General features: G+C 45.7%; 1 protein-coding gene across 1 annotated transcript; it reads left to right on the forward strand.

The window, feature by feature from the left end:
* The first annotated feature begins 227 nt into the window (after window positions 1–227).
* LOC125553120 (putative receptor protein kinase ZmPK1) lies at window positions 228–2982 on the forward strand. Its single transcript, XM_048716902.2, has one exon. It carries the CDS (start codon window positions 228–230, stop codon window positions 2739–2741), a length of 2514 nt encoding a protein of 837 aa, XP_048572859.2. The 3' UTR covers window positions 2742–2982.
* The last annotated feature ends 13082 nt before the right edge of the window (window positions 2983–16064 follow it).

Below are 16064 nucleotides of genomic sequence, written 5' to 3' on the forward strand. Positions count from 1 at the left end.
GGTCAATTCCTTTGAGTGTTAAGTACAAAAATATCAATACAAAGCACATCAGCTTAGCTGTACATGGATAAGGGAGACCCCACCCTGATTGAGAGTTATAAGCCTGGTACATTGTCTTCATTCATCTGTCCAAGATGTGTCATTCTCCTTGAGGACTTTTCATCAAGCTTGGCGGCCGCAAAAGTCGAACTTGGTCTACTTGCATTGAAAAGCTCTTGTCTGTTGACATGGGTGACACTGAAGCACTCTGTATGCACTCACCTAGAAATTTATGGTATACAAGTAGTACTTGTGCTGCCATAGCTGAAACCATCTCTGCAACCATGGCTCCTACTCTTTCACTTCTGCTTGCCACCACTTCCATAGCTCTGCTCTTATTTTCAAGAGCTATGGCACATGACGCTCTGTCGTTGGGATCCTCTCTAGCCGTCGAAGCCTTCCAAACCGACGTGCTGCAATCACCGGATGGCACCTTCTCCTGCGGCTTCTACAGCATCTACACCAACGCCTTCACATTTTCGATATGGTACTCCAAGGCGGCAGACAAAACTGTCGTGTGGAGTGCAAATCGCGACCGCCCTGTCCATGTCAAAAGGTCAGTCCTGACCTTGCAGAGAGATGGCAATATGTTCCTGATAGATTATGATGGCACAATTGTGTGGCAAGCTGGTGGCAACTTCACAAATGTTCAGCATGCTCAGCTGTTGAATACTGGGAATTTTATCTTGAAGGCTACCAATGGTAAGACAATATGGCAGAGTTTTGATTCACCCACGGACACTATACTGCCGACGCAACACTTCACTGCTTCTACAAAGTTAGTGCCTACAACCCGGTCACATGATTCTGGTAACTACATATTCCGTTTCAGCGATCTTTCGGTACTGTCACTTATATATGACATTCCTGAAGTTTCGGATATATACTGGCCAGACCCTGACCAGACTCTCTATGAGGATAATAGAAACCAGTATAACAATACTAGACTGGGGATTTTGGACAGTAATGGGAGTTTTGGGTCGAGTGATTTTGCTGATGGCCAGCCACTGGTGGCCTGTGATGCAGGACCAGGGATTAAGAGAAGGCTAACTCTAGATCCTGATGGTAATCTCCGGTTATATAGCTTGAATGACTTAGATGGGTCATGGTCAGTTTCAATGGCAGCAATGTCTCAACCTTGCAACGTCCACGGCTTATGCGGTCCTAATGGAATCTGTCACTACTCACCTAAACCTACATGTTCGTGTGCACCAGGCTATGTGATGAGCAACCCGGGTAATTGGACTGAAGGCTGCAGCGCTATTGTCAACATAACATGTGATCATCAGGAACCTATGAAGTTTGTGAAACTCAAGCATACAGATTTTTGGGGCTCTGATCAGAAACATTTGCTCTCGGTTTCCTTTTATTATTGTAGGAATATCTGCATGAATGACTGCACCTGCAAAGGCTTTCAGTACCAGGAAGATACATCCTCATGCTATCCAAAAGCTAGTCTTTTCAGTGGACGGACCTACCCAACAAATGATGCGCGGACAATATATCTCAAGCTTCCTGCCAGGGTAAATGTTTCGAACACAATTTTCCCTCGCTCCGATGTGTTTGATCCTGCACCACCTCATCTTGACTGCAATCAAATGAGCATACCACCAATTCTAGAAGCGCATAACACCGATGTGGAAGAACCAAAGTGGCTCTACTTCTACGGTTTCATAGTTGCATTTTTTGTCGTTGAGGTTTCCTTCATAGCATTCACATGGTTCTTTGTTTTGAGAAGAGAGCTTAGGCCATCAGAAGTATGGGCGACCGAGGAAGGATACAAGGTGATGACCAGTCATTTCAGAAGATACAGTTACAGAGAACTTGTGAAGGCAACAATGAATTTCAAAGTTGAGCTGGGAAGGGGAAGCTCGGGCCTGGTGTACAAAGGTGTCTTAGAAGATGAAAGACCAGTTGCTCTGAAGAAGCTGAAGCATGTAAGTCGGGGCAAAGAAGAGTTCCAAGCTGAGCTGAGTGTGATTGCTAGGATTAACCACATGAATCTAGTGAGAATATGGGGGTTTTGTTCGGAAGGATCTCACCGGCTGTTGGTTTGTGAATATGTCCAGAATGGCTCACTGGCTAGCATTTTGTTCAGTGACAACATCTTGTTGGACTGGAAGCAACGGTTCAATATTGCATTAGGTGTTGCGAAAGGGTTAGCCTACCTTCATCATGAGTGCCTAGAATGGGTCATTCACTGTGATGTGAAACCCGAGAATATACTCTTGGACCAAAACTTTGAGCCTAAGATCACCGACTTTGGGTTGGCAAAGTTACTAAACCGAGGTGTGTCCAACCAGAACACATCTCATGTCCGAGGAACCACAGGCTACATTGCTCCTGAGTGGATCTCCGGCCGCCCTATCACGTCGAAAGTCGACGTGTATAGCTACGGGGTCATGCTTCTTGAGCTTTTATCTGGAAGCAGAGTATCGGAGTTGACCGTCGGTTCAGATGCAGAGGTGCACATGGTGCTCAGGAAGCTTGTGACAATGCTTGCAGATAAACTGGAAGGAAGTGATGAATCTTGGATCGATGAATTTGTGGACTGCAAATTGGGTGGGCAATTCAGCTATGTGCAGGCTAGAACGTTAATAAAATTGGTCGTTTCTTGTTTGGAGGAAGATACAAGAAAGAGGTCGACCATGGAATCTGTTGTTCAGACTCTCCTATCATTACATGAAGATGATAAGTCGTAGTAGTAATTTTTTTTGCGCAAAAGTAGTACTAGTAATTTGATTTTGTTAGTATGTTTTAAATAAAGTGATGATATTTTATTGTAAGGTCAAGGATGTATGTGTGCAACAATGTGGAACAACTATGATATTTTTTCTAATCGTAGTCATTGATTAAAAAGATGTAATAGATCGATGCTAATACATAAGTGTGGGACAGATTTAGTAAGCAATAAAGTGAAAGACGGGGTAGTTGCACATGTGAGGCCATGTGTATGATTGCCATCAGTGTGTTGTATCTTGATTTCCAGCCTTAAGAGTAAAAGGTGGTTAGGCCATGAGTTACATTTTGAAGATGTCAAGATCGCGTCCAGCTTTGTTCGCCTTTAATAGCATTACTTATGTGTATCCTAATTAGATTATTTTAAATTGATTTTTTATGGAGGGTTTGCAAAAAAGATTACATCAGAGATAATGTAGACTTTACGGTTCAATTGAAGAATTTTATTTTGTTTCTCTAAAGTTTATGCAAAGCATATATATTTGGTCCTTCAAAAAAAATGTTGTGCTACATTTCCCTCATGTTTTCAAACAGGACATGGGCCGTCCAAAACAAGACATAGGGCTGATGTATCCCCAGTTTTGAATCTCACTTTGCCTTGCCAAATGGCGGTCAAAGTCAGCTCCAATGCCACGTCATATCTTCTTCTTCTCTCTCCGTGGCAGGCATTTTGTCGAGCACCTTGTGAGCCGCGACGACCCTGCACATTTCCCTTGCCGCCGGCGGGGAGAGCAGGGGTACTCGATGAGATCAGCCAGATACAGCGACGGGTTTTTCTTAAACACAGTACAGACGCAATCGCTCATATACACACGCATACACTCACCTCTATAAACGCACACACGCACACCCTATCCCTATGAGCACCTTCGAAAAACCGAGCTGGCATTTCATCTTGAAATTTATGAAGTCACCGTAGGCACCTCGTCGTCGACGGGAACGTTTCCTCTTACTGAATGCGCATTGCCGAAAATTCTGAAATAAATGCGAGCACCAGAATTTGAACCCTGATGGGCTGGAGATACTACAGTCCCATTAAACATCCAACCACATGTTGGTTGGCAACACAACGACGGGTTGATGCAGTCTGGCCCGGGTGGAAGGTGTGGCAGCAAGCCGGGAGGACCCGTGCTCGTGCTTGTTCATGAACCCGGAGTTCCTGCACATCCGAAGCGAACGAGCGCATGTAGGATCGGAAGTATGTCTAGAGGGGGGGGGTGATTAGACTACTTGACCAAATAAAAATCTAGCCTTTTCCCAATTTTAAATCTTGGCAGATTTTAGCAACTTAGCACTAGTCAAGCAATCAACCTACACATGCAAATCTAAGAGTATAGCAGCGGAATGTAAAACGTTGCACATGAAGGTAAATGGAGGAGTTTGGAGGGAGCAAACACAATGTAGACACGGAGATTTTTGGCGTGGTTCCGATAGGTGGTGCTATCGTACATTGGTGAAGACTTCAACCCATGAAGGGTAACGGTTACACGAGTCCACGGAGGGCTCCACCCACGAAGGGTCCACGAAGAAGCAACCTTGTCTATTCCACTGTTACGCCCTCGATGCGGCTATATCTCCCATGTGTCGAGGCACGACTTAGAGGCATAACCGCATTGAAAGCAATGTCGCAAGTCAGGAAATCATCACACATCCCATGTACATAAATAATATAAAGGGGAGGTACATAGTTGGCTTACACTCGCCACGTCACATCAAAGTACATAAATAACATCCATCAAGCAAACACTCATGGCCCGACTACTGCGCCAAAACAGAAAAGAACCCAACATGCGACAAGGCCCTGAATCGATAACCCCAACTAGGCACCACTACTGATCGTCGGGAAAGGAAACATAATAACGCTGAGAGTCTTCGTCGAACTCCCACTTGAGCTCGTACTCGTCACCTGGACCTGCATCTGAAATTATAGTATCTGTGAGCCACAGAGACTCAGCAATCTCGCACCCTCGCGATCAAAACTATTTAAGCTTATAGGAAGGATAATCAAGTATATGTGGAGCTGCAGCAAGCGACTAGCATATGTGGTGGCTAACTTATCCGCAAAAGAGGGCGAGAAGAGGAGGCAAGGCGCGAGCGAGAAACTAGAGGAACAACCTGCGCAAGCATAACTCCAACACCGTGTCCACTTCCCGGACTCCGCCGAGAAGAGGCCATCACGGCAACACACGCAGTTGATTCATTTTAATTAATTAAGGTTTAAGTTATCTACAACCGGACATTAACAAATTCCCATCTGCCCATAACCGCAGGCACGGTTTTCGAAAGTTCAATCCCTGCAGGGGAGTCCCAACTTAGCCCATGACAAGCTCTCACGGTCAACGAAGGAATAGACCTCCTCCCAAGACGTTCCGATCAGACTCGGTATCTCGGTAACTCAAGACACTTCGACAGGTTAAAACAAGACCAGCAACACCGCCCGAATGTGCCGACAAATCCCGATAGGAGCTGCACATATCTCTTTCTCAGGGCACACTCAGATAGGTCAAGCTACGAGTAAAACCAACCCTCAAGTTTCCCTGAGGTGGCCCCGCAGGCTGCCCAGTTCGGACCAACACTCAGAGGAGCACTGGCCCGGGGGGGGGGGGGGTTAAAATAAGATGACCCTTGAGTCTGCAGAACCCAAGGGAAAGAAAAGGACTAGGTGGCAAATGGTAAAACCAAGGTTGGGCATTGCTGGAAAAGCTTTAATCAAGGCGAAATATCAAGGGGTTCCCATTATAACCCAACCGCGTAAGGAACGCAAAATCCGGGAACATAACACCGATATGACGGAAACTAGGGCGGCAAGAGTGGAACAAAACACTAGGCGAGAGGCCGAGCCTTCCACCCTTTACCAAGTATATAGATGCATTAAGATAACATAGCAATATAGTGATATCCCAACAAGCAAATAAAAGATGTTCCAATAGGAACGGCTCCAATCTTCACCTGCAACTAGTAACGCTATAAGAGGGGCTGAGCAAAGCGGTAACATAGCCACTCAACGGTTTGCTAGGACAATGGTAGGTTAGAGGTTCAATCATGCAATTGGGAGGCTGACAAGCAAGTGGTAGGCATCGTAGCAGTGGCAAAGCAAAAGAGCGAGCAAACTAGCATAGCAAAGATAGTAGTGATTTCGAGGGTATGATCATCTTGCCTGCACAGTTGTCAGAGTTGACTGGATCCTCACAAGCAAACTCAACGGGCTCCTCGGTAGCGAACTCGTCTCCCGGCTCTACCCAAACAAGACAAACAAGCAACAAGGATACAATCAACCACGTGCAAGACCAAGCAATGTGATGAAATGATGACATGCTATGCGGGATGCGATGCGGGATGCAAAATGCAAGATATGACAGGAAATGCATGAACCTGGCCTCAACTTGGAAAACCAAGTGTGCCACTGGATAGAGGGGATGAAATCGCTTGAAAATGATATAAAGATCATTGGAATCGGAGTTACGGTTTGGAAATGGCAAGCGTTTTGAGATATGACACCGGTCTGCGATTTACAGCAAGTAGGCATCTAAATGCAACGAAATAAACATGCTACAGCCACCAAACATGAAAACAAAATACATGGCAGTGATTTACACAAGATGCTTAACAAATCACTAGCACTGAGCCATAGGCAAATTCATCCATTAAGGGGTTCAAACAAGCATGGCAAAAATGAATATGCAAAACAGATTCCAGACTTAGTGAAATTCACACTAGCCTGAAATTTCAGATCACGAAGCCCTCTTCGGAGCAGCAAAACAACATGATACATGACCTGAACATGACAAGTGAGAACATGGCATGGAGCTACCCAACAAGCTTAACAAAACACCCAAAGTGACCTGGGGCCAAAAGGGTTCACAAAATGCTCTACCGAGCTCACGAACATAGCTCGAACACAATCAGTTTTCAGACTTAGTGAAAACTGAGACATGCTGAAATAATAGCTCACGAAGGCATGTAAACGAGCTCGATGCACTCACTACGGTGCAAGTCATGGCAAGGCAAGCATATATCCAGAAAGAATACACAATATTCTAGCTACACATGGCAAGAACAAAGGCATAGCATGCATGGAACACTAACGGTAGCATCGGCAAAATCGCAAACAAGTTGACGATCTGCCCAGATTAACAACGAAGCAAAAGTTGAGCTCGATTGAGTCAACCTAGAGCACTCCACATATGCAAAAAAAGACATGGATGGATAGAGCATAACATAAATATCAAAACTCCCTTACTGATCATCCTCAAAAGAGGCACGGATCACTAGGAAACAAGCTGGACATATAGCATCACGAACTAAAATATCCCAGACTTAGTGAAAATCACTAAGTCCCTGAAATCAGCAATCTCAGGTACCTCTCTTCGCAAGTTTGCACAAGACAACACACACATCCTAAAAATGCATGGGTGGCACCTCCGGAAAGAAGACAAAATGCTTAACAATTCATCCCAAAGGGGCACAGGCATATCATGCACGGATTAAACATGGCAAAAATGACAAAAGTGCATGATGAACTAACGGATCTGCAATTTAACTCACGAAGCCTCCTTCTAACAGCATTTTTGGCATCAAGATGACCTCAAATGCTAATGATGCAATGGAATGAAATGATGTACATGTCGAGACGAAGATTTTGATATATTATACGCCCAAAACGGAGCTACGGATGCAAAGATACGGGTCCTCGAACAGGTCAACTTTGATCAAGAGTTTCAGGACTTAGACAAAAAAAACGAGGTTAGGGTTTACTGTAGCACCCGCGGATCTGGATCGGGGCGCCTCCCGAGGCTGGATCCGGCGAGGTCGCTCGCCGGCGACGAGGCCGGAGGCGGCCGGAGCGGGGAGGAGGTCGCCGGGGGGGGGGGGGGGCGGCGCCGGCGAGGAGGCGGCGGAGGGCGCGGTGAGGAGGCGGCGGCGGGCGCGGTGAGGAGGCGGCGGCGGGCGCGGCGGCGGACGGCGGGGCCGCGGCTCGGGGCGCCGGCGACGATGGCGGTCGGCGACGGCCCGCCGGAGGAGGAGAAGAAGGGCGGCGGCGGCGGAGCTCGGCCACGGGCGCCTCTGGCCCGGGCGGAGGAGGGGGGCCGGCGCTGGTCCTCGGGCCCGCGTCGGTGGCGGCGGCGAACTGGTCCCGCCCCAGGGACAGGTGGCGGCGGCCGATTGGCTGGCGGCGGCGGGGCGGACGGTGTCCGGTCCGATCCGGACACGTCCGTCGGTGGCGGGGTCGATCTCTTTTTTTTAGGAGGACGGGGAGAATCTGAGATTTGGAATGGGGGGTGTTTAAATAGGCAGAAGTGGAGTTAGGAGAGTCCAAATGAGGTGCGGTTTTCGCCCACGCGATCGTGATTGAACGCTCTAGGTCATGGAGCAGAGTTTGGTGGGTTTTGGGACAAATTTGGGGGGTGTTGGGCTGCAACACACACGAGGCCTTTTCGGTCCCTCGGTTAACCGTTGGAGTATCAAACGAAGTCCAAATGACCCGAAACTTGACATGCGGTCTACCGGTAGTAAACCAAGGCCGCATGACAAGTCTCGGTCCAATCCGGAAATGTTTAATCCCCACACACGAAAGAAAGCTAGAAATGGCCACCGGAGGAGAACGAAGCGCCGGAATGCCAAACGGACAACGGGGAAAATGCTCGGATGCATGAGATGAACATGTATGCAAATGCAATGCACGAGATGACATGATATGCGATGCACGAAAAACGAAAACAACACACGGAGGCAAAGACCCGAACCCGAAAAATAAATATAACTTAACACCGGAAACGGCAAGAGTTGGATACAAATATGGAAAGTATATCTGGGGCGTTACATCCACCATGACCATCGCCCATGAAGGACTTGCCTCACTAGGGTAGATCTTCACGAAGTAGGCGATCTCCTTGCCCGTACAAACTTCTTGGTTCAACTCCACAATCTTGACGGAGGCTCCCAAGTGACACCTAACCAATCTAGGAGACACCACTCTCCAAAAGGTAATAAATGGTGTGTTGATGATGAACTCCTTGCTCTTGTGTTTCAAATGATAGTCTCCCCAACACTCAACTCTCTCTCACTGATTTGTATTTGGTGGAAAGAAGATTTGAGTGGAGATCAACTTGGAGAAGACTAGAGATCAAGATTCATATGGTTGGAATGGAATATCTTTGTCTCAACACATGAGTAGGTGGTTCTCTCTCAGAAAATGAATGTTGGAAGTGTAGGCATGTTCTGATGGCTCTCTCCACGAATGAAGAGTGGGTGGAGGGGTATATATAGCCTCCACATAAAATCTAACCGTTACACACAAATCACCAAACTCGGTGGGACCGAATAATGAAACTCGGTCAGACCGATTTAGTTCAAAATGTGAACGTTAGGGTTTTCGGTGGGACCGACATGTCAACTCGGTGGGACCGATTTCATTAGAGTTAGGGCATAACGTAATCTCGGTGAGACCGATTACACAAACTCGGTGGGACCGGTTTTGGTAATAGGCTAACCAAAGAGTTGGTCAGGCAAACTCGATGGGACCGATTTGCTCATCTCGGTGAGACCGAAACGTTACGAAGGGGAAGCAGAGAGTTTGCATTGCGAACTCGGTGGGACCGATCGCTCATCTCGGTTGGACCTAAACGTTACGAAGGGAAAAATAGAGTTTGCAATCCCATCTCGGTGAGACCGAGATCCCTGTCGGTGAGACCGAAATGACTAGGGTTTGTGGCAGTGGCTATGTCAAGAGAACTCAGTGGCGCCGGATGGAATGTTTCGGCGGGGCCGAGTTTGACTTTTGGTTTGGGACACATGTGGATATGAGAAAGTGGTTGAGAGTTTTTGAGCGTATCACTAAACATTTTGAGTAAGCAACCCATTAAGCAACACCTCATACCCTTTTAATAGTATTGGCTTTTTCTATGAACTCAATGTGATCTTGGATCACTAAAAGTAAAATGTAGAGTCTTGAGCTTTAGAGCTTGAGTCAATCTTTTGTCCTTAGCATTTTGAGGGGTCCACATTCTTAATCCATGGCATGCCAATCATTGAATTTTCCTGAAATATTTATCTTGAAATAGCATTAGCTCAATGAATTATATGTTGTTAATAATTACCAAAACCACTCAGGAATAGTTGCACTTTCAGCATACCGGTACCAGCTCTTTCAGGGTGACTTCACACCCAAGTCCTGTAAACTACCATGATCAATTGATTGAACGCATTTGCTATCTTCTCCCTACTTAATATATAAATGCCAACGATACGCTGGTTCTTTCAAAAAGGTACCATATGAATGCCAGCGATACGTTGGTTCTTTCAAAAAGGTACCAGTCCTCACTATCAGTGAAACTTAAGCGGCAGGACACGAGCTTGCTTGGAGATTCGTTCATGAAAGAGAGACTAAAAATGTGCAGTGTGCTTATGCATGATGGAAGCACATCGACATGGCTCAGCCCCGTTCGCTCCTTCTACATCCAGATCACAGGCACTGCTGGCCAAGACACCATTCAAGTTGAGTAAATAGCAAAAAGTAAAATAAAATACCACATTTGGGGCTAGCGTTAGTACAAAATTACCACTTACTTTAGTTTCTCAAAAATACACTGCTATTTTGGTTTACTGTTTGAAAAAAACACTAGTGACTGAAGCGTTAACATTTAACCGCGATTATGACAAGGTTGGCCCCCGCCTGACATGGCATAAAAGTCAACACCGTCAGCTTTGACTGTTATGACATGGGAAGCACACATGTAGGCCCCTTTCAAAAACAAGCAACCGGGTCCATGTAACTTTTTAAACAAAGCAATCAGGTCCATCTAACTTTTTCGAAAAAAACAATAGAGTCCCTTGAATAAGAGTTTTTCAATGAAAGACCTCGGTGAAGCTGCTTACATATTAGGCATTAAGATCTATAGAGATAGATCAAGACGCTTAATTGGACTTTCACAAAGCACATACCTTGATAAAGTTTTGAAGAAGTTCAAAATGGATCAAGCAAAGAAAGGGTTCTTGCCTGTGTTACAAGGTGTGAAATTGAGTAAGACTCAATGCCCGACCACTGCAGAAGATAGAGAGAAAATGAAAGATGTTCCCTATGCTTCAGCCATAGGCTCTATCATGTATGCAATGCTGTGTACCAGACCTGATGTGTGCCTTGCCATAAGTCTAGCAGGGAGATACCAAACTGATCCAGGAGTGGATCACTGGACAATGGTCAAGAACATCCTGAAATACCTGAAAAGGACTAAGGATATGTTTCTCATATATGGAGGTGACAAAGAGCTCATCGTAAAAGGTTACGTTGATGCAAGCTTTGACACTGATCCGGACGATTCTAAATCACAAACCGGATACATGTTTACATTAAACGGTGGAGCTGTCAGTTGTTGCAGTTCTAAACAAAGCGTCGTAGCGGGATCTACATGTGAAGCGGAGTACATAGCTGCTTCGGAAGCAGCAAATGAAGGAGTCTGGATGAAGGAGTTCATATCCGATCTAGGTGTCATACCTAGTGCATCGGGACCAATGAAAATCTTTTGTGACAATACTGGTGCAATTGCCTTGGCAAAGGAATCCAGATTTCACAAGAGAACCAAGCACATCAAGAGACGCTTCAATTCCATCCGGGATCTAGTCCAGGTGGGAGACATAGAGATTTGCAAGATACATACGGATCTGAATGTTGCAGACCCGTTGACTAAGCCTCTTCCACGAGCAAAACATGATCAGCACCAAAGCTCCATGGGTGTTAGAATCATTACTGTGTAATCTAGATTATTGACTCTAGTGCAAGTGGGAGACTGAAGGAAATATGCCCTAGAGGCAATAATAAAGTTATTATTTTATTTCCTTATATCATGATAAATGTTTATTATTCATGCTAGAATTGTATTAACCGGAAACATAATACATGTGTGAATACATAGACAAACAGAGTGTCACTAGTATGCCTCTACCTGACTAGCTCGTTAATCAAAGATGGTTATGTTTCCTAACCATGAACAAAGAGTTGTTATTTGATTAACGGGATCACATCATTAGGTGAATGATCTGATTGACATGACCCATTCCATTAGCTTAGCACCCGATCGTTTAGTATGTTGCTATTGCTTTCATCATGACTTATACATGTTCCTATGACTATGAGATTATGCAACTCCCGTTTGCTGGAGGAACACTTTGTGTGCTACCAAACGTCACAACGTAAATGGGTGATTATAAAGGTGCTCTACAGGTGTCTCCAAAGGTACATGTTGGGTTGGCGTATTTCGAGATTAGGATTTGTCACTCCGATTGTCGGAGAGGTATCTCTGGGCCCTCTCGGTAATACACATCACATAAGCCTTGCAAACATTGCAACTAATGAGTTAGTTGTGAGATGATGTATTACGGAACGAGTAAAGAGACTTGCTGGTAACAAGATTGAACTAGGTATGGGATACTGACGATCGAATCTCGGGCAAGTAACATACCGATGACAAAGGGAACAACGTATGTTGTTATGCGGTCTGACCGATAAAGATCTTCGTAGAATATGTAGGAGCCAATATGAGCATCCAGGTGCCGCTATTGGTTATTGACCGGAGACGTGTCTCGGTCATGTCTACATTGTTCTCGAACCCATAGGGTCCGCACGCTTAAGGTTTCGATGACAGTTATATTATGAGTTTATGAGTTTTGATGTACCGAAGTTAGTTCGGAGTCCTGGATGTGATCACGGACATGACGAGGAGTCTCGAAATGATCGAGACATAAAGATTGATATATTGGACGGCTATATTCGGACACCGGAAGTGTTCCGGGTGATTTCGGAGAAAACCGGAGAGCCGGAGGGTTACCGGAACCCCCCCCCCGGGAGAAGTAATGGGCCATATGGGCCTTAGTGGAGAGAGAGAGAGGGGCAGCCAGAGGTGGGCTGCGCGCCTCCTCCCCCCTGGTCCGAATTGGACTAGGAGAGGGGGGCGGCGCCCCCCCTTTCCCTCTCCCTCCCTACTTCTTTCCCCCTCCTAGTAGGAGTCCTACTCCTACTAGGAGGAGGACTCCTCCTTGGTGCGCCTATAGGGCCGGCCGGCCTCCTTCCCTTGCTCCTTTATATACGGGGGCAGGGGGCACCCCTAGACACACAAGTTGATCCAGGTGATCATATTCTTAGCCGTGTGCGGTGCCCCCTTCCACCATAGTCCTCGATAATATTGTAGCGGTGCTTAGGCGAAGCCCTGCGACGGTAGTGCATCAAGATCGTCCCCACGCCGTCGTGCTGACGGAACTCTTCCCCGACACTTTGCTGGATCGGAGCCCTGGGATCGTCATCGAGCTGAACGTGTGCTAGAACTCGGAGGTGCCGTAGTTTCAGTGCTTGATCGGTCGGGCCGTGGAGACGTACGACTACATCAACCAAACGCTTCCGTTGTCGATCTACAAGGGTACGTAGATCACACTCTCCCCTCTCGTTGCTATGCATCACCATGATCTTGCGTGTGCGTAGGAAATTTTTTGAAATTACTACGAAACCCAACAGTGGTATCCGAGCCAGGTTTTATATGTTGATGTTATATGCACGAGTAGAACACAAGTGAGTTGTGGGCGATATAAGTCATACTGCTTACCAGCATGTCATACTTTGGTTCGGCGGTATTGTTGGACGAAGCAGCCCGGACCGACATTACGCGTACGCTTACGCGAGACCGGTTCTCCCGACGTGCTTTGCACATAGGTGGCTTGCGGGTGACAGTTCCTCCAACTTTAGTTGAACCGAGTGTGGCTACGCCCGGTCCTTGCGAAGGTTAAAACAGCACCAACTTGACAAACTATCGTTGTGGTTTTGATGCGTAGGTAAGATTGGTTCTTGCTTAAGCCCGTAGCAGCCACGTAAAACTTGCAACAACAAAGTAGAGGACGTCTAACTTGTTTTTGCAGGGCATGTTGTGATGTGATATGGTCAAGACATGATGCTAAATTTTATTGTATGAGATGATCATGTTTTGTAACCGAGTTATCGGCAACTGGCAGGAGCCATATGGTTGTCGCTTTATTGTATGGAATGCAATCACGCTGTAATGCTTTACTTTATCACTAAGCGGTAGCGATAGTCATGGAAGCATAAGATTGGCGAGACGACAACGATGCTACGATGGAGATCAAGGTGTCGCGCCGGTGACGATGGTGATCACGACGGTGCTTCGAAGATGGAGATCACAAGCACAAGATGATGATGGCCATATCATATCACTTATATTGATTGCATGTGATGTTTATCTTTTATGCATCTTATCTTGCTTTGATTGACGGTAGCATTATAAGATGATCTCTCACTAATTATCAAGAAGTGTTCTCCCTGAGTATGCACCGTTGCGAAAGTTCTTCGTACTGAGACACCACGTGATGATCGGGTGTGATAGGCTCTACGTTCAAATACAACGGGTGCAAAACAGTTGCACACGCGGAATACTCAGGTTATACTTGACGAGCCAAGCATATACAGATATGGCCTCGGAACACGGAGACCGAAAGGTCGAGCGTGAATCATATAGTAGATATGATCAACATAGTGATATTCACCAATGAAACTACTCCATCTCACGTGATGATCGGACATTGTTTAGTTGATTTGGATCACGTAATCACTTAGAGGATTAGAGGGATGTCTATCTAAGTGGGAGTTCTTTAAGTAAATTAATTGAACCTAAATTTATCATGAAACTTAGTACCTGATAGTATCTTGCTTGTTTATGCTTGATTGTAGATAGATGGCTCGTGCTGTTGTTCCGTTGAATTTTAATGCGTTCCTTGAGAAAGCAAAGTTGAAAGATGATGGTAGCAATTACACGGACTGGGTCCGTAACTTGAGGATTATCCTCATTGTTGCACAGAAGAATTACGTCCTGGAAGCACCGCTGGGTTCCAGGCCTGCTGCTGGAGCAACACCAGATGTTATGAACGTCTGGCAGAGCAAAGCTGATGACTACTCGATAGTTCAGTGTGCCATGCTTTACGGCTTAGAATCGGGACTTCAACGACGTTTTGAACGTCATGAAGCATATGAGATGTTCCAGGAGTTGAAGTTAATATTTCAAGAATGCCCGGATTGAGAGATATGAAGTCTCCAATAAGTTCTATAGCTGCAAGATGGAGGAGAATAGTTCTGTCAGTGAGCATATACTCAAAATGTCTGGGTATAATAATCATTTGATTCAATTGGGAGTTAATCTTCTAGATGATTGCGTCATTGACAGAATTCTCCAATCACTGCCACCAAGCTACAAGAGCTTCGTGATGAACTATAATATGCAAGGGATGAATAAGACTATTCCCGAGCTCTTCGCAATGCTGAAAGCTGCGGAGGTAGAAATCAAGAAGGAGCATCAAGTGTTGATGGTCAACAAGACCACTAGTTTCAAGAAAAAGGGCAAAGGGAAGAAGAAGGGGAACTTCAAAAAGAACGGCAAGCAAGTTGCTACTCAAGAGAAGAAACCCAAACCTGGACCTAAGCCTGAAACTGAGTGCTTCTACTGCAAGCAGACTGGTCACTGGAAGCGAAACTGCCCCAAGTATTTGGCGGATAAGAAGGATGGCAAGGTGAACAAAGGTATATGTGATATACATGTTATTGATGTGTACCTTACTAATGCTCGCAGTAGCACCTGGGTATTTGATACTGGTTCTGTTGCTAATATTTGCAACTCGAAACAGGGACTACGGATTAAGCGAAGATTGGCTAAGGACGAGGTGACGATGCGCGTGAGAAACGGTTCCAAAATCGATGTGATCGCAGTCGGCACGCTACCTCTACATCTACCTTCGGGATTAATATTAGACCTAAATAATTGTTATTTGGTGCCAGCGTTAAGCATGAACATTATATCTGGATCTTGTTTGATGCGAGACGGTTATTCATTTAAATCTAAGAATAATGGTTGTTCTATTTATATGAGTAATATCTTTTATGGTCATGCACCCTTAAAAAGTGGTCTATTTTTGATGAATCTCGATAGTACTGACACACATATTCATAGTGTTGAAGCCAAAAGATGCAGAGTTGATAATGATAGTGCAACTTATTTGTGGCACTGCCGTTTAGGTCATATCAGTGTAAAGCGCATGAAGAAACTCCATACTGATGGACTTTTGGAACCACTTGATTATGAATCACTTGGTACTTGCGAACCGTGCCTCATGGGCAAGATGACTAAAACACCGTTCTCCGGTACTATGGAGAGAGCAATAGATTTGTTGGAAATTATACATACAGATGTATGTGGTCCGATGAATATTGAGGCTCGTGGCGGATATCGTTATTTTCTCAC

Source organism: Triticum urartu, chromosome 4A, assembly GCF_056163025.1.
Source record: "Triticum urartu cultivar PI428250 chromosome 4A, HENAU_Tu73, whole genome shotgun sequence".
In the NCBI taxonomy this organism is placed as follows: Eukaryota; Viridiplantae; Streptophyta; class Magnoliopsida; order Poales; family Poaceae; genus Triticum; species Triticum urartu.

Excerpts from the sequence above, each read along its gene's own strand:
- LOC125553120 (XM_048716902.2), top strand. The coding sequence starts at position 228 with ATGGGTGACACTGAAGCACTCTGTATGCACTCACCTAGAAATTTATGG.